Raw genomic sequence first — 18758 nt, 5'->3', positions numbered from 1 at the left:
TAACTGGGCAAAATGATGATGTTTATCATTCTAGACTTGTAATTTTTGTGGCAGCAGTGGTTTGCATGTCTGCCTCACAGTTCTAAGGCTCCAGAGTTTGTATTTCAGCCTTGCATGTTCTTCCCACACTCTAAATTGTCCCTCGGTGTGAGTGTGAGCCCGAATGGTTGTTCGTCTATGCATGCCCCCATGTCAAATCTACAATGTTATTATTCAAGCTAAAAAGAGATGGATAGAACAACAGACTGACATTACCCTGTGAGGGAAGTAATTTGTCACAGCTGCACTACTCAAAATCACAAGAATAAAAGTGCAAATATCAAAGAAAAAAACGAATCCATATACCCGTATATGTAGAGAGAGAGAGAGTTCTGTATCTTTCTCGCTCCACTTATAGTGGAAGAAAAGGTCCTGGAACTTCAAGACTAATTCTTCAAATTTGACATTATTTGGATGTTAATTTCTCATCGACTAAAAGAAGCCATCTCCATGCTGGTGGTTACGTGACCATGATTACGAATTTGCAGATATTCGCTTCGTAAAAATGGCCAGCTTCTGTTCTCTTTGAAATCACATTTACACGCTGTATGTTGTGCTTATAAATTTATTGTCAATATTTCAAGGGGCCCCAGGGGGCCTCAGCTCATAAAAGTAATTGCTGCTGACTCCCAGCCTCCTGGCCTCTGCGCCCGCCCCCCCTCCGGGCCTCCTCCCCTCCCAGTGTATGTATCAACTCTGACGGGTCACATTAGCAAAAGGGGCCGGGCTGCGTGGACGCACGGAGCTCCCGTTACGACGACTTTTTTTTTCGTCGGGCTTTTCATGTTCTTTGATGTTTAGTTGACGATCCAACGTAACAGTTAAGCTGCGTAGAGGAATGCAAAGGCTTTCGTTGAATACCAGATCAAACAAAAGCTAAAGGCTGTCGCTCGTTCCGTTTGGTGGGCGAGCTGTTGCGATCTTGACAGCGGGGGAGCTCGGCTTGGACGACGTAGAAGCGGCCAAGGTGCGCTGGAGTGTGCAGTGGACATGCAAAGCCGATAGTTGGTACGTCGCTTTTGTTTTTCTTTTTGCCGGAGAATTCCAACACGTCTTCGCTGACAGGAAGCCAAGATGTGGCGTTCCAATAATAACAAATAGAAACGTCAACGTAGCTCAGCGTCACATCTCCTGCTTGCGAGCAAATTGAACACCCCCCCCCCCTTCTTCGATAAGACACTGCATGGATGGCCGATACCGACTCACAACAACGACAAAAACGCCATTAACTGTATGTAGTTTCATAATATTACAATAACAATTTATAATTATGGTTATTCTCACTCATAGTTACCTCACCAACAAACTCTTAAATTTCCATCACAGGAGGATGTTGACTATTTATTTCTCTTTCAAACTTAGCTTGGAGCAAATTGCGTCATGACGTCCCCGTCTCCTCTTACGCTTCACCTAACAAAGCTTATGTATGAGGGAATGGGGTGGATTGTGATGATTGTTTTATTTTTAATGTTTTTGTTCTGGAAAACGTGCTGTTACAGTCGCAGCTGTTCTAGAAGCGCTATATAATCAAAATGAGTTGGGTTGTGATACTGTGTCCTTTAAACAGGGGCGGAGCTACAACGTGCCCAGGGCCGCAGTTGTCACTCTCTGGCCACCCTCTGCCACATAATCAGTATTTTTTTTTTCTGCCATTTGTTCCTACTTGTCTCTTAGTGTGATGATTATTGTCCTGTATGTGTGAATTTTATTTCATGAAACCCTGACTATAGATGAATAAAGAATGACACACGCATGCATACACTCACTGAGGTGTAGTGTTACCTTGACCAACGTACTGCAAAATTTCTGACAATGCTGTAGCCTACAAATGTGCACTGACAGGTCTCTTAAAGTTTCTCCCCCCTTGTTTTTGTTCTCCTTGGACAGCTGTAGCTACTGTACAGTGGATAAGATTGTTTTCAGTGGATAAGATTATTTTCTCTTTCTCCCAACAGTGGGATATTCTAAGGAACTCATTGCCTACTTGCCTTCAATGTTTGGAACAGTTGCCGCCATGGATGCCACTTGGAGGAACTGTTTCGAGGAGGAGCTCCTCTGTCCCATCTGCCTGAATGTGTTTGAGGAGCCAATCCAGCTGCCCTGTAAGCACAACTTCTGCAAAGGTTGCATCTCAGAGGCCTGGGCCAAAGACAACGGCGCGGGGGTTCGCTGCCCCGAGTGCAACCATGAGTACGAGCAGAAGCCGTTACTGGAGAAGAACTTCAAGTTGGCCAACATCGTCAAGAGATTCAACGTGTTGGACTCCGAGAAGTCTCCGATGGCACTGCACTGCGTCCTGTGCAGACGAGGCCCACCGCTGCCCGTCAGGAAAGTGTGCCTGCGTTGTAAAGAGCCCTGCTGCCAGATACACGTACATACGCACCTGCAGCAACCGTGCGTGGCGCCGGGGCACCTGCTGGTGGATGCCGAGGAGCTGAGTGCCTGGACGTGTCCCAGCCATGATGAGTATAGGCTGCTCCACTGCGAGGATGAGCAGCTGGCTCTTTGTCCCTTCTGCTGCATCTCCCATTGCAGCGCACAAAGACACACGGTCTGCGACGTGGACACACAACGCATGCACATGCAGGTAAATAACATGCACGAGAGTGCACACGTCATTCGCAATACCCGGAGGCTGTTGTAATGCATCCAGCGGACGTGATGAGTGTCAAGTTTAGACCAACATGGGTTTCTTAACCACAGGTGCAAGGGTCACTAGGAAGGAAAGACACATGATGTTGCTGAGTTTGGAAATCCAAATGCTAGCTGGCTTGAGGAATAATCATGTAAGGCCAAGCGCCTTCCTTAAATAGGTGCATGGCATGTGAAGTTAATTGAAGACTCTAAACCAGCGGTTCCAAACCATTTTTTATGCCGCAGACCAGGTATATGTAAAGCAATATTTTGATGGACTGTCACAGAAACAACAAATATATTAAATGCAACTCACAATTACAGTGCGGCTGGTTCTCAGTTGTAGCAGTTCTGTGCGTGTAGCTCTTCATGCTATTGATTTATCATGTTGAGGCTATCCCAGCTGATTATGGTAGCAGGTGCCATATAACCTGGCCTTATAGCCTGTCAATCACAGGGCTGGCATATAGACAGGGGTGCACATAAGCAGTGCGGCAGTGTGCATCAACATTGAAAATTGTGCACTAAAATATTTAATGACAGACTCAATTCAAAGTCAAATTAGTCGCCACAACAATTGATTCAGAGGGCCAGCTTCAAAATGAAACGTAAGTAAGACATTGATATCCACGTACAGTATAATTTGTGTGCTTTTATTTTGAAGTTGACAATCAATGCGCATTGCCAAGTAGCCAATGAACAACTCTTGTGGCGGCTGGCTTGATTAGGCTTGCTCCCAGCTTCATGGGGAGACGGTGGCCTAACGCATCGCAGGATGGCCGCCGGAAAGACGGTTATCTCCGTGTTGCTGCGACACTGCTTCAGCAGTCCTTGTGTGACTTGTACATAAGACAACCTAACGCCGTCTTTTTCCATTTGGAAATTAAACAGTAACTGTAATTATCTCCGTCCGAAAATGCTATTGGTCAAATGCAAACATTTACTTTCTCGGCCCATTTCAACTCTGTGGCTAAATAAAATCCATCAGGCCCTCTCGATGCAGTTGGTTTAAAGAAAAAAATTATAGAAAGTTCGTTGTTCAATATTAAAGAGTATCGTAAAGTAGGCAGAGACGGCATCTTGATGAACTTTCCAGGAGACTCTGATGTCTTTATTCGACCTTGTCACCCTTTTTGAGCAATGAGACATTTCAAATCAGATATTTTTATATTTTATATATTATATATTTTCAATGGATATGTGATAAAAGGCCAAGTGTACCGAACTATCAAACCCGTACAGGTATACAAGATGGATGGTTGATCTTTGGATGTAGTCTACAAGCCCAAAGTAGGTTTTGGCTTGAGAATCCGACTGGTTTTACTATCCGAACCACTTATAGGGTGACCTATGTTTTCCCTTTCTGGATGAGCAAGTCGCGGGCCCACATAAAGTTCACAGAGTTGCAAATTAGATGTTTTTGGTGCAAATTGTTGCTGGGGTGGAGAGCTATTATTGGGACAAAAGATGTCTGTTCAGCCCTTTCCACAGCTGCTCACCACACATGCATGCACACACACACACCCACCATCTATTCTCTCACAGCTGTATGCGCTAAACGTTAAACAGATCCGTCTATGATTCGCTGCTCCCTGCTCTTCCCGCATTAACATTGTCCACAGCAGTGAGCGTGGATATTGCTCCATGCTACAAAGTGTGGGGTTTTGCGCTCAGGGTGTTGAATAAAGTATCGGAGCAGATTCATGTGAGTAAGTCCTCCAAGAGCATGGTGGAAAACCTACAGCTCCTGGGCTATATACGGCCCACCAGAGTATTTGATCTGCCCCGCCATGCAAATTTAAAAACAAATAAAACCCACAAGGAACCATTGGGGAAAAACTGAAATGGTTCTTGATAGGAAAACGGTTCCCCGCCGCTGTCCTAGAGGGAGCTGTGGTCTATTTTAGTAGAAAACCTTTTTGATTCCCTTGGCGGCAGTTTTGTTGCTTTTGGGATAAACAAAGATGGAAATACCGACGCGACTGTGTTCATATCTTTGGCTCAGTGGCTCTCAAAGGAGACTTCAAGAGTGGCCAAATACAAGAAAAGCCGAGTAATAAAAGACTAATGTCATCCCTGGGACTGATGGAGGAGGAGTCCTCCCACGCAACCTCACCTTGCGTTTCTCAGCAGGAAACAGATTTTTCTCTGCCCCCCCATCATTCCCACCCTCCCCCCAGTATCTCGTATGTGCACTGCAATGAATCAGTCTGTTGGTTGACATCAGCTGTCTGTTGATTGTGAAAGAGGCTCTCTGTTCATTGACCCCGAGGCTCTGTGTTTTAACATGAGCTTCCTGGCAACTGGTGACTGTGCATATGCTTTAATAGGACAGAGGGGAAAGTGACCGTTGTTGGATTTAATCTTGATAAAGGTAGGCTTTCACGCCGCTTCGGAGAGGATCACCAAACCAGAGAGTGGCCCTTGTGCTTCGTTTCAAGCACTTAACCAGACAAAAGGAAACGAAGAATAGCTGTGCGCAGTTTGTGATGCCGACTCGCCATTGAAGGAGTCTCTGCAAGTTCTAACTCGGTTGCCTTTATAATAGTTTAGGCAGGACAAAATGTCCTCTAGTGTCTTGAGTAAGATAGGAATCAGTTCCACATAATGCTGTCATCGATGTGCGAAGACGTGTTGTTTTGTTGTTCATGTTTTCAATGAGAACTAACTATTGTGAATAGCCATGAGTAACTGATGTCGGCCCTACTTTGTATTATTTTAAACCGTAAATATAGCGCAAATTATGATCCTACGCGGCCAGGAATCTCCGTAACTTCCGGAAACAGCCGGTGCTAACCTTGGCTCCTCCCCAACACAAAGTTGTTCAGCCTCGATGTATACCTTCGACATACAGCAGTAACTTGAGATAAGAGTTTAACACTCGTAACACAAAGTACTCACTCATACTATATGTCAAATAATCTCATCCTATTAAAAAGAATGGAACAGCTATTAATCCATCCCAGCCTCCCCAAAGAAGCAAAATGTTTGTGTTGTGTGATAACGAAAAATCACACCCTATATTTGTATATTACAGCCTTGGGGACATAAACGAAGAAGAATAGTTGTTCTACCAAGTGACTCAGTAAGATGTTGTAATATGTACATTTTTTGTTGATGATAAACAATATATGTCTGAGTATAGTTACATTCCTGTATTTGTCTACATGTACGACTCCATTTGTGGTCAAATATCCTCTAACTCTACAACCGTGACTATTGATGCTAACTATTAGCAAGTCAATAGCATTTTGCATTGTTTGTTAGCATTAAGACATACTAACTATTAAGGTTGTTTTCACATTGTGTAATTCTCTGTTTAATCCTTAGTTTGACAGTAAACTTCAACATGGTGTGGTATCTCGGAAAACGCGGACCATTTCTGTCTTACTTCCTTGACACTAATTGCTAATGCCATTGTGTGGCATCTTAGTGCACAAAAACACGAAGAGGTGAGTTTCCCAACAAACTGGTGAAAAATGAAGCGTTTATTGAAATAATATTTCAAATAATGAAAGACTTTTGAATGCAGTCTCCTCGGTGCACTCGTAATCACCGAGATGAGTTGCGGTGTTGTGTTAGTTGAGTCTAGTGGCTTGTTGTGGGCAGCTGAAGAGGCCGGTTGCTGTGATACAACGTTCGCCGGAGACCGCAGGAATGTCCTCATTCTCTCCCATTTATGCTCCGAAGCTTCCTTTTTGAGTTTCTTACTTTTATTCAGCACTTTCTCTCTCGGACCCCGCCGGTCGGCACACAGACAAGACAGTGTGTCGCTGCGGCAGAGGCCAGCGCAAACAACAACGACGGGAGCGATGCATGTGGCGAGCGAGAGGGGAAAGCAGAGCAGGGCCAATGAGCTTCTCCTCCCCCACATGCACATTAGATAATCCAGCAGGCTTTGTTGCCCTCGCTTATATTTGGTACGCAAGTGGCTTTTCCATGCGCTACAAGCTCATTAAAGAGTGCCCCTCCACGCTCACTGTCATCAATCAGCCCGAGACTGTACATTGATTTCCATCTGCAGCACTAAAACCGAAGAAGGATTCTATTTAGTTGTTGAACCCCCCATGGGACTCTTTGTACTCGGCACACAGGAAGTGGGACGGTTCCCAACAGCGGACAGCTGGGGTCAGGTGGATTTGTGCAGTTGTCAGTGTTCTCATAGCTGAATGTTTGTCGTTGTGCCTGGCAGCAGTTGCTTCCTCTGTCCACTTGGGATTTTGGAGGCGGTAGCTGAAGTGACTCATAAGCTTCCAAGCAAGCAGTACTGTAGTGTTCGGTTCTCTTCGGGATGGTTCCATTGTCAAAAATTAAAAGAGTACCAAAAGGAATGCATTTCCACAACGTATTTACTCAAGTGCCAAAAGGAGAAGGCAATAGAAGGGAGGCCCGTACAGTGTTGTTTTGAAAAAAAAAAAGAAAAAAAAAGACTATTTTAGGGAGAAATGCAGCAACATGGAAGGAAGTGGCGCTGACGGGACAGAACTAATAGGTCAGCATCCTATGACTCCCTCGGAACATAAATATAGATGCACACAATACTGTGGAGACGCATGCCACAGACCTTACGCTAATTGGAGGGATGCTCACTTTTTGTCCACAAGGTAAATGTGGTAATGCTCCACCACATCGAGCAGCTGATACCACTACTACTATTGTGCAAAAAAAAAAAAAAGATGCATTTTCTCTTTCCAATGCATTATCTTTAACGTGAAGAAGTGATTTAATTGTGAAATTGATCTAACTGCCGATGGGCCAAAACTACACAATTTATTTTATTATTTTTTCACACATCAATGTATCGGTCCACACGTATGTGCTATTTTTACAAAAGATGCGCCAATCTAAAGTGTTGTGTGTTAGATGATGCAATGTTAACGGTTGAACAAACACAGCGTTTTGGGGGCTCTCCTGACAAGTGATGATTGTGAAGGTACGAGGAATCTACCCGACACCAGCGATATCTTCAACAAAAAAAGAAATCTTCCTATGTCCAATGAGATCTGCCAAGCAACAAGGAAATCACAGCATTCGGTGAAAGTGTTGACGGGGCTTGGTTTGCAGTTCCTTGTAATACATATTTGTCCGTCTTATCCATCTCCTGTCGGTCATCTCAACAGGCCGCACTAATGAGGCAACAAGACAGACTGGAAAGTCGTGTTCAGAACATCGATGAGCACATTACCAAGCTGGAGTCCGACAAGACGCTGATGAAGGTACACCGAGCTGCCGCCGCTCCTATGGAGACAATAGTCCACGTCTTCACACACTACAACAAATCTCAATGTATCCCGACTGTAATCGTGTTGCGAGTGGCCTTCATTGCTTATTAGGCCCACGTCGTTTTTTTAACTTGTGGCAATTTGCAGCAGGGCGTCGTCATAAAACCAGTCGTGTACCTCTCCGCAGGATGCCCTTTCAGACCTGAAGGAGCGAGTCAGGGACCAGTACCAGAGGATGCAAAGCATGCTGGAAGCCAAACAGTGCGAAAGTATGCAGATTCTGGAGAGAGCATACAGCTCATACCGGAGGAAAAACTCCCAGCAGGTTTTGCAGCTTAACGAGCGGCGGCAGCAAGCGGAAAAACTCCTGAGCTCAGTACAAGCCTTCTTTCAACGAGCCGACAACATTAACTTCATGAAGGTTCGTCTCTTTCTGTTTATTTATTTATTTTTGGGGCCATCCAAACCACTTCTTGGCCTTTGACAATGAGGAGCAATCATAAGATCCTATAATTTTTCACCCCCCCCCCCCCCAAATGCGTTTAACCCTTTCATGCTCCTGCAACCTCAAAACATGAAAAGCTGTCCACTGTAGTAAACGCTGTCCCTGAAAGGGTTAATGGTCATCTTTTTTTTGTGTGTGTCTGTTCTATCCTATCCTATCATTTTTGTTTCCTGTCGTGTATCTGTTGTTTGCATAGTGTAATGATTCCTGTTACTGTATTTCACATTGGTGGGTATTGTTTCTTGTCGCATCGTCTTAAACACAATCATATACCAGTCATTAAATGAACGCTGTTGCTAAGGTGACCGAGTCGTATGTTTTTCTGGACAATATCAAAGCGGATTTTCGATCCAAATTGACTTGTGTCGATTTCCTTTCCAGAACACGAAACCTTACCAACTACTAATTGACAGGTAAGTGTGAGAGTTTCCATTTGGTTTACACCACACCAAATCTGTTGGTGTTTGTTTTAGTATCAGCAAAAGAATAAAACATCATAATGCATTCTATATGGTCGGATGCATTTGTTTACATTTATTTAAAATGAATTGGGTGTTGATCCTCTTAGGTCCAATTTGCAGCTCAGTAGTTCTGTCCCTCCACTCTCAGTGGGCCAAATCAGCGCTCATCATTTCTTATCGGGCCTCTCAACACAGGAGAAGAATCTGCGCAAAATCCTGGAAGGTAGGATGGATTTTTTTAATATCATTTTACATCTATAGATTGGAAGGGAATTCCTGGGGTACCGTCTGGGCCGAAATAGTTGAATTCTGTTCTGTCATCGTCAGAACCTGTCAATGAGGTGTCTATCAGTGAGGTAGTCCAGACACACTCGAGCTCTGTGGACACTCGCTCAGGACTCAACAAGAGGAAATACGGCATGGCTTTTCTGGAGACTACGGCCGAAAACTCGGCATCCCAGCATCCCTCGCCTTTGCTCTACGCCACCAAAATGCCTCTTCTGACTGAACCCAGCCAACGTGACTCCAACATGTTCTCCTCTGACGCTTTGGGTCAGAATGCTCACTCTGGTCAAGGCCACAGTCGCTTCCTGGACACCTCAGACCATAATGTTGTAGGCCAACACGCAGAGGCCATTTTCTCGCCGCACCTCCGCAGCGGGGGCGCGTCCCAACAGGCTGTCTACGAAGGGAGGAAGGTCCTGATGTGCTCCAGGCCTGGAGCCGCTCGAGCCCTTTACCCGACGCACAACTCATTCGCCCCCATCAATTCTCAGGAGTTTGGCCCCATAACTGGCAGCCAGCCCTTGCAGCATTTACCCATGAGGGGACTGATGGAAGCCTCCCAGGCATCCAGGCGCTCGGACTATTTTGGCTTGTACAGTCAATCTTCAACCAAGCACTATGGGACCAAGTAACAATATGGCAGAATCAACACCGGCTTCACTTTGTGGATTCTAAATATATTCAGAGGGCGATTCATTAGGAACACCTGCAAAACCTATTGAGATCCAATACAAGAGCTGGTCCAACAATTCGGCTTTTACAATGGTGATCATGAAGACTAATGAACAATTTAATATTTTATAATAATTAATAATAATTTATCCATCCATCCATCCATCCATTTTCCAATCCGCTGATCCTCACAAGGGTGGCGTGGGGTGCTGGAGGCTATTCCAGCCGTCTTAGGGCAGTAGGCGGGGACACCCTGAACCGTCTGGAGGTATGAACGTGATTGTCAATTATCTATACCTGCATATGCTCTACGATTGGCTTGTGACCAGTCCACGGTGGACGCCATCTTTTCACGCAATCTGCTGGGATAGGCTCCAGCTCACCCACGACCCGAATCATGACAAACCAAAAATGGCTTGACAGCACGGACTGTTTTGGATACAGCTCTTGCATTGGATATAATTGTCCAAGTGTGGCTAATGAAGTGTCCCGTTAGTCGTTAACATGATGATATAAATTAATGTAAGATTGGCACTTTCATGTTGAAGTAATACTATTTTCCTTATTACGTTTTCAAAATCAGTTTGATTCCCTTCTACAGCGTTGTTTTCCTTTATAGTCAAGTCATCTTGACATCATAACAAGGATAACACCGTTTATTTCCAAATCAATGCAATCAGTCAAGTGTATGTCAAATGAAATATATTAAAATAATATTAACAATTTAATAAAATCTTAACTCCACAGTGACCGTACCAGACAGCGGTGCCTAAAAAAGACTTAAATAGAATGCTCTTATTTTGATGTGTCACTTCCTGTTAGCTGCCGAACGCATGCAACAAAGCTCTTATGCACTCCAAAGTCGATGTGACTTGGAACTAACACTGGAACACGATGCTTGGGAGCATTTTAATACATTTGTAAAGGTTTTAAGAAACCAGACTCAGTGGAAATGCGAAATAAACGTTTCAGTGTGATGGAGATTTTCTTCCTTAGCTTATGTGTGTTTTTTATCTTGACTAAGTGCATATTATCATCTCCAGACTTAAATCAGTAGAGAGCTGTTTAATTTTTAATGGTGACTGACCATGTCCTTAAAAGTGCAACAGAAGCACACCAAGGATTCGATTTCGACTTTCAAGCGCTGGTATTTTGTCAATATGTCGTCATATGACACAAAACGAAAGCAAGAGCTTTCTTGGAAGGAAAGCACCATTCTTTACATAAGTGCGTGGGTGTTTGAAATTGCCCGACTGAAAAAGTTTCTGGTCAAGAAAATAATAGTTTACTGCGATGCACACAGTGATTTCAAAAAAATTTAAATGTGATTATATAAAGAAAGGAAACCAATTTTTCACTTGTTATATTGTCGCGTTTTTAATGTTTAATAAAAGCCTTGCTTCAGGTTTCAGGGATTAAGCTGTAAAATAAAAACACTCTTCAAAATTGATTGCTCCTCAAATGAAGTCATTCATCATCAAAACTGCTCCCAAAAGAAAATTTTATTTCAGCCTTGTTTTGAGCCATATGCCTCCCTTGTTTCTTTCTGACTTTCGGGTTGAGTGAACGCTGGCGCGTTTTGGCTGCCACTGCTCAACCCGTATTGTTTTGTGTTTTTTGTTATTGTAAAGTGTCCTTGGGTGTCTTGAAAGGCGCTTATAAATAAAATCTATTATTATTATTATTATTATCTCATAAAACCCACAACTTGCCGTTTGATTGTTTGTTCGTCCACGCTAGAACATGTAGAAGCCAAAAGCTGCTCGGCTGGTTCTTTATTGATGATCTTGAACTTGAGGGAGAGCAGTAGTAGTCCTAATGACGAGACCAACAAACAGTGGATACAAAATATTTTGTAATTTAAAAAAATAATACCAAGCTGTTAAGTCATAACGCATTTTTTTTTCTACATGTGGACAGAATTAGCAGGTCAAAAAAAACGAGTCAGTATGAGCGCAAAATTTACAGGATTATGGTAGGAAGCAAAACAAGTTTCACTTTTGGAGAAAGGCCAACAAGAACATTTGAACTTTATTTGGGATTAATCAGGTGTACTTTAAATGCTGTTGTGCTGACTCGTGTTCAAGATTGAGTTTGAGTGAGATTGGTTCATTCTGAACACAGTCACACATCCAGCTAGACCTTGTGCGATCACATTATTTCTGTTGTTTATTTGTACTTTGCTTCCTGAAAGATTTCGTTTTTGAATTGTACATGTCGTAGGTCATTTTAAAAACTGAAATGATTGATGTGCGGGTCATTATTATTTTTTGTTTTAAATTGCAGAAGCAAGCATTTGAACGCATGCTCTGTTTTGACTTGCTGTGCCTCATTCGAAAGTCACCCCAACTTGAAACTCGGTCCCTTTCAGTAAGAAAACAACAACATGATAAACTAGTCGGTTCTTACTTGCCAACATCCCGCTCTTGGCGGATTCAGGCCTCTTTGTCTCATTATTGGAGCTGCTTGTCAAGTTATGTCGGAGTGTGAATAACTGATGAGATGTATCTCCCCCCCCCCCCCCCCCCACTCATTCTATTCTCTCTCCCAGGGTATCATTTTCTGGGGCTCATTGCAGGAAGGGGAGGGGACGAGCATGCTCATGATCTCGACACAGACGTTTTAATGAGGGCTGAGATAGTACACCCATCTACTTATCTGTCACTCATCCTTCTTTCATCATCAGCCCTCCACACAGTGATAAGAGGGGATGAGGAAAAAAATGATGAAGGCATATGACTCACATCACTTATTCATAATCTGTAAAATGTTCTTTTTGCACAATGGATTTTCCTTCTCTCTCTTTTTTTTCCAATCTAACAAGAGTGGGGAGGAGGCTTTCTGATTGGAGTGCAGCTTTCTCTCCTTCGATATTACAGTGGATGAGGTGGAGGAGTGGGCAGAGCTGATTTAGTGACAGTGCGACATCCACTTCCCACTTAGGGTGCATATGTGTGTGTCACCCCATTAGCATTCCTCTTGTGTACTCCTCCAGTCTGTGTTATTAATAAAACATACAGTAGATATTCATGGGGGGGGGGGCATAGTATTATTTTAGAACGACAGTTGTGCCTTGACAGTTTCATTCGTTCTGCGACCTCACTTGTAACTGACCCTAAAAACAACCAAATGTTTTGAAATGCATTTTTTAAGGCGGAAAACAAATAAATGAATCAAGGTCCCTTAGAATATTATATTAAAAACACGAATGTCATCAACATTTTCCCTTAATCACAATAGAGAAAAAGAGGCCAAATTAAAATGCTGTATTTAGTAAGGTTTGAATACAGCACCCTGGACACAGAAGGCTTTAATTACATTGCAGGCTTCATATCACATGATTTTATCTTCTCACGGGAATGAGAGCTCAAGGGTAGGTGTGCAATGTGTGTGTGTGTGTGTGTTTGGTTTGGGCTTAGTACAAGTCGAATCCTGTTGGGTGAACGAATGTGTGCTCAGGTGTCAGCGTGCACTGCGCTCTGAGGTTATGTATACAGTAAAGAGTGATGCACTTGACAACTGTGTTGTGTAGTGGCAGGTGTGGTGAGTGTTCCATATGAATCAGCTCAACACACCCTTGCCTGGAGAGAGATGAGTGTCCGTGGATTTGGTCAGGGTTAGCCATTACCCTGAAGAAGCTGTTGTGTAGCTACTGTGCCTGTGGCCTGCCTATTTTGTTTGTCAGCAGCTTCCCTTTTTTTCCCGCCGCAAATACAAAGTGAAAAATACGACTCACCATCACTACTGCCTATTATGCACGTTGGGTTTAGTATCTCTTAAATGTAGCCTTCTTTTTCTTGAAAGTCGGAGGTTCCTCTGATGTCTCCTGGCTGGGCCTTTTCACCTTCCCAAAAAAAACTTTCCAAAGACGTCTGTTTTTTACTCATTAGCTGTAACCTGTCACGTGACTGAAAAGCGAACCTTGACGTGCGTTAAGAGTGACATACTGTAGACGGATGTAACCGGGGATCCGGTAGTTTGTCAAAATAAAACCTCTTCAGAGTCCGAAATAAATAAAACGGAAGTAATGGAAGTTATTTATTCTTTGTGCGGCCCGGTACCAAATGACCGACGGAACGGTGCCGGTACGCGGCCCGTCGTTTCGGGACCAATGTTCTACATCAATCACTCAGCAGCCACAATGTGACAATTCTTGCAACAAATGAATGGCAAAAACTACCATCTACCATCTGCAAGTCGAGGTATTATCCTGCTATGGTACACTTGGAAAGCCTGCAGATGTGCGTCGGCGTCCAAACGATTTAAGTGTTTCTGGAAAACTGACATTCCTCGTACGCATACAACAGGAAGTATGCAGAATGACGATTAGGCTCATGCGGAATGCGAACCTTCATCTGATCATGCCTTTAAAAAAATGTGGGTTCTATACACACACACACACACACACACACAAACAAGCAGTGCAATGTGTTTGAAATTTTTATGGCCTTCCAGTGGTAGAAAAAGCTGTATCCGTTAGTGAGAGGTAATCGTGGTGCGCTTGAGCAGTTGCTGTGGTAACACTGGGATTTCATATTAAATTGAAGTGACGCCTGTTACAGAGAAAGGTGGAAGGTGCATTCAATCAAGTATTTTTCTTTGCTACTTTGAAGTTCTGGTTGCCTCGAATGTAGTTTGTGACAGCCTGCAATAGGGAACTATGCAAGGGAATAAAGCTCTAGATCAATACAGTGTGACTGTCTATTCACCTTTTTCTTTAAACCCAACAAATATTCACTGAAAAAATATATATAAATTTGCAATTTCTATGGTGCCCACAGAACCGCTAGGAATCGCTCATTCCAAGTCATCGTGCAAGCAGTGGCTTAGCTACTGTGGGCCAGACCCTTTGATGAGTTTTCTGAAATATGAACCTTTGCTTAACTACTTTTGTGGTAATATCGAGTTGCAAAGGGCAATATGTTCGATCAAGTTTGGCGGCTAGTGAACAATTCTTCCAACAAAGAGGGCAGGTGCTTGTGATTGCCACTCCCAATTGAAGTTTACTTTGAAAACTGTCCCAATTCTGTCAAGGTTAAGAAGACAAAATGCTTTCCCGCGCATTCATGATGAACTCAAAATCCTTTCAAATTAAGTTTTTTACATTTTATGTAGAAAAACTATTTCAAGCAAAAAAATAAGTGATTGTGACCGAGAAGTCACCGATCAAGCACACCTTACTGTCACACAGTCACAAAGGTAACACTTTTATTATGAAAGTTACAAAATAGCTTCGACAGACAGCTCATCAACGGTGGCGTTTTACTATGACTTGCATACAAGGAAAAGAGGAAACATTTAAAAGCAAAAAACAGTTCATGTCCACAGTTCTGTCATGTGCTGTGAATAAGCGCTTGAGAGTCTGAGGGTGATTCACCCAAGCAGTATGTTGGGCTGCCACCAGGAATATAGCTGAGGTGTTTGGAAATGTCCTGTGCCAACGTGGTCAACAGTGTCCGAGAATTCTTTGCGGACAACGTCTCATTGGGGGGGGCTAAAACACTTGACTGAGATGAAAGCTACTGCAGCTGCTGCTTGTTCTTCTTCTTTGCCGGTTTGATCGGGCTGATGTCTTCTTCCTCTGTGTTGTCGTCATCGTCCTCCATATCTTCATCCTCCTCTTCCTCCAAGTCGGATTCGTCAACCTCTGAAGCTGAACGCAAGACAAAGAGCAAAATTACATTTCACGCTACATTCCCGAGTTTAGTTGGCACATCAGACGAGTGAAAGTGGATTAACTGGCCTTTGCCTTTTGGACAGAATTTGCTGATGCGAAACTATTGAACAATGTGGGATTTTTTGTTTTTTTTTGTGCGTTACTAATGGTGACCAGTGGGAACTGACGTTCAGTAGTTTGGAATCATTTAGAGCTTACACCATCGAATAAGGCTTGTCGGGAGTGGTTTGCAAATATGTATGTCTTCCAGCATGTTTTTTTTTAATTGCTGAAAGATAAGAATGATTGAACGTTTCAATCTTTAGTGCCATAGGTTGCTATGAATTCTTTTGCCGATGAGATGTCCCTAATGTTATTTTCACTCAAGTGACAACACTGAATGTGTTTCGGAAGGAACCCTGCAATGCAAATGAAGCATCACCGGCTGAAGCGTCAAGTTTTTAAAACATTATCTTTTAATTTAATGGTGAGTTAATTAATTGATTAAAAACATAAGAAAAACGATTTTATATTTTAAAATGTATTTTATTAAACTGGATTATTCAGAATTAAATCAATCATGAATACAATTAAGAGGAATTCATGATCAAAATGAACATTTTTACATTTTATGCAGACATTCAAACTGTTTTATTTCATTAAATTGGTTAGTTAAAATTCAATTATAAATCATCAACCAAAAGCACAGGAAGGAATTGTTCAAATAAACTATTTTGCATAGCCTTTTTTTTTTTAAAACCTCATCTACAAAAGACCTTGCTCATTTGCATGTTTAAAAAAAATTAATCAAATGCTGGCTAATTCATAGGTCAATTCAATTATGTTTTTGGAATGCAAGAGGAAACCTGGAGAAGACCCACATAGACATGGGGAGAATATGCAAACTCCACACAGGCAGCCTCACAGTACAGAGCCTCAGACCTCTGTACTGTGAGGGAAACGTGCAAACCGGTTGACCACCGCGCTGCCCAACTTCAAACCCGGAGGTTTTAAAGCTTTATAAGGGAATGGTGGCCTATGGAAAAAAACCCCCACCACAGTTACGAATTAACTAACATTACCAATAAGGTGCTGGCCGCTGATGGTCACTGGTCCTGAGCCAGCCTTCAGGCGGATGGTTAATGGTGCTTTTACCTCAAACTCACCCAAGCTCACCTGAAGACAATGTACACCACACATGTTTATAATGTAATAAAGATTATTCTACATCATTAACAATAACAATAAACAATGTTCATTGATTATAGAGATTTTATTTCAAGGCCGTATGACCCATGCCAACAGCCTTAAATGGCTGCAGCACAGCCTCTTTCATCCATAACCGCTTCAAAACACAAAAAAGCGTGTGTAGGAATGGAAAAAAAAAAGATTCATTATGATTGCATTATTGTGAATGTTTTGTGATGTGTTCTGTAAAACGCTTTGTTATAGTTGCAGCTGTTGTGACAGCTCTATATAAAGTTGAGTGATCCGTTTTTACTTATTTCAACAGGATATCCAAGTGAAGTGCACAGGCCTTGAATAATATGACAGTGAGATTTAAATAGTCAACCGCTGCTATTAGCTGGGGGATAGGGACCGGGCCGGCCCATGAAGAGTGGACACCTGTGTATAATTGAGACCTGTTGAAATGCAGTGGGTCTGGGTGATTATTCCCCAAACACACATTAACTCTAATTGCCCCACGGGGATAAATAAAGTTTTCTGAATCTGAATTAACATTCACCGTACACAAAAACTGTAACCACCATCTTTTAAGTAAATTACCCTCAGGAATTGTTTGTTAAAATAAAGAACATTGTTAATCACCTATGAGGCAATTTAATTTAAAATACAGACATATTTTTCCTTTGAATAAGATTAAACCAGTAAAACTGCGGTTGAAAATGTCCCTAATTTTTGTGCTCGTGCAACCAATGAAAAAAAATTTGGGCGAACCAGTGCAATGACTCGGGCCCAGCTAACGCCATTTTAAAGTTGGTCAGTGATCAAATGATTATTTTTGAGGTGGTTACTTGATGTAAAAATGTTGAGAAGCACTGGATTTTGGACATTACCATTGGTAAGCAACCGATGTGAAGGTTAGCAATGGGCACCGAAGTTGTCTTTCCTTGGTGGTTCATCGCTGTCACCTCCACCACGTTATTCTCCTCGAGGGCACCTTCCCCCAGACATATCTGTGGGACCACTAGAGCATGAAATATTTCATAGAAAAAAAACCGTTTTTGTGTATTTTAAAGCATCTGCTATACCGTTCTGAATTCAATGAAGTGCTCCAGGTCGTCGTCCTCCTCATCTCCCTGGATGCAGTAAAAGGGAACTTTGGAAGAGAGCTCGCAACCTACGAAACACGCATAGTAATATAACACAAAGCGTTAACATTTATCAATTCGTGGCAATATCACGTACAGACGTTAAACCGAAATTAACATTACAAGCCATTCGTGTTTTCCAAACCCACGTGTGCGCCGGGATTTAAGCTAACTAACAGAATTTGCGATTTATTTTAAACTGCTTTAAGCTTCTCACTGAACAGGAAGCTCTCCATCTTTGTTCGACCCGCCAAGCCAACATCTGAAGATTCTTCGTCCATGAAAGACATTTTGCGGGACGGGGAAAGCGCCGCAAAGGGGTTTGTTGACAACACGTTGGGCTACTCACCACGGGAAAAATAAAATAACGTCGCCGGATTGTGGCGTAAAGTGATGTCATCAACCGCGCCACGTTTCCAGCGCCTCCCTCTGTGTCAACAATATCAACAAATACGAGTGAGAAAAACGTAGAGGTCAAAACAAATACCACGTTGTACTCGTTTTTTACCATAATGCTTATGATAATTTAGTGATAAATTATTGTCCTGAGTTCTTCCGTCATACATACATATTATATTGGGGAGTAACGGAATAGATGTACAGCGTTCGTATTCAGAAATAGTAAAAAAAATCTACACATCTAACGGTATTCCGTTACAGTTACAAAAACACGTAATCAGATCGAGGTACATTTATTGAAAACGTGGATTGTTTCGCAGGGTTACAATTTCCACGGGGACAGAGTGACACCGTTTTTTGGGGGGTTGGGGCTCTCAATGCAAGAAGTGGATACTTATAGTCACAACCGTCGTGTCGCTCAATGGGCCGCCGTTACTCCACTCGAGACAGTCAAACAATTTGGACACATTAAACATGGTGCTGATGTGAAATGTTGCATTGAAAGGAACATTACAATTAAACATTTTTTAAACCCATTACTTTTGAAACACA

At 42.6% G+C, this 18758-nt stretch overlaps 2 protein-coding genes across 3 annotated transcripts; one reads left to right on the top strand and one right to left on the bottom strand.

The window, feature by feature from the left end:
* Nucleotides 1–765: 765 nt before the first annotated feature.
* LOC147199156 (E3 ubiquitin-protein ligase TRIM8-like) lies at nucleotides 766–11268 on the top strand. 2 transcript variants are annotated; one of them, XM_086121301.1, is made up of 7 exons: nucleotides 766–1047; nucleotides 1995–2626; nucleotides 7794–7889; nucleotides 8083–8316; nucleotides 8782–8813; nucleotides 8969–9084; nucleotides 9189–11268. In XM_086121301.1, the coding sequence occupies exons 2-7, from the start codon at nucleotides 2033–2035 to the stop codon at nucleotides 9776–9778; spliced, it is 1662 nt and encodes a 553-aa protein (XP_085977427.1). In that variant the 5' UTR covers nucleotides 766–1047; nucleotides 1995–2032; the 3' UTR covers nucleotides 9779–11268. The 2 variants fall into 2 exon arrangements, with proteins under 2 accessions (XP_085977427.1, XP_085977429.1); XM_086121303.1 differs by lacking the exon at nucleotides 766–1047 and having other exon boundaries at nucleotides 2054–2626.
* Nucleotides 11269–15012: 3744 nt separating this feature from the next.
* On the bottom strand, nucleotides 15013–18177 carry npm3 (nucleophosmin/nucleoplasmin, 3). Its single transcript, XM_086122838.1, has 5 exons — nucleotides 18025–18177; nucleotides 17748–17836; nucleotides 17553–17672; nucleotides 16557–16650; nucleotides 15013–15471 (listed from the first exon to the last, which is right to left on the bottom strand). Exons 1-5 carry the CDS (start codon nucleotides 18095–18097, stop codon nucleotides 15338–15340), a joined length of 510 nt encoding a protein of 169 aa, XP_085978964.1. The 5' UTR covers nucleotides 18098–18177; the 3' UTR covers nucleotides 15013–15337.
* Between the last annotated feature and the right edge of the window lie 581 nt (nucleotides 18178–18758).

The sequence above is a fragment of the Hippocampus guttulatus genome, chromosome 10, assembly GCF_054856545.1.
Source record: "Hippocampus guttulatus isolate MCC_2025c chromosome 10, RoL_Hgut_1.0, whole genome shotgun sequence".
Classification (NCBI taxonomy): domain Eukaryota; kingdom Metazoa; phylum Chordata; class Actinopteri; order Syngnathiformes; family Syngnathidae; genus Hippocampus; species Hippocampus guttulatus.
Note: the sequence above shows the minus strand (reverse complement) of the source record. Positions and strands in the feature narration are given on the sequence as shown.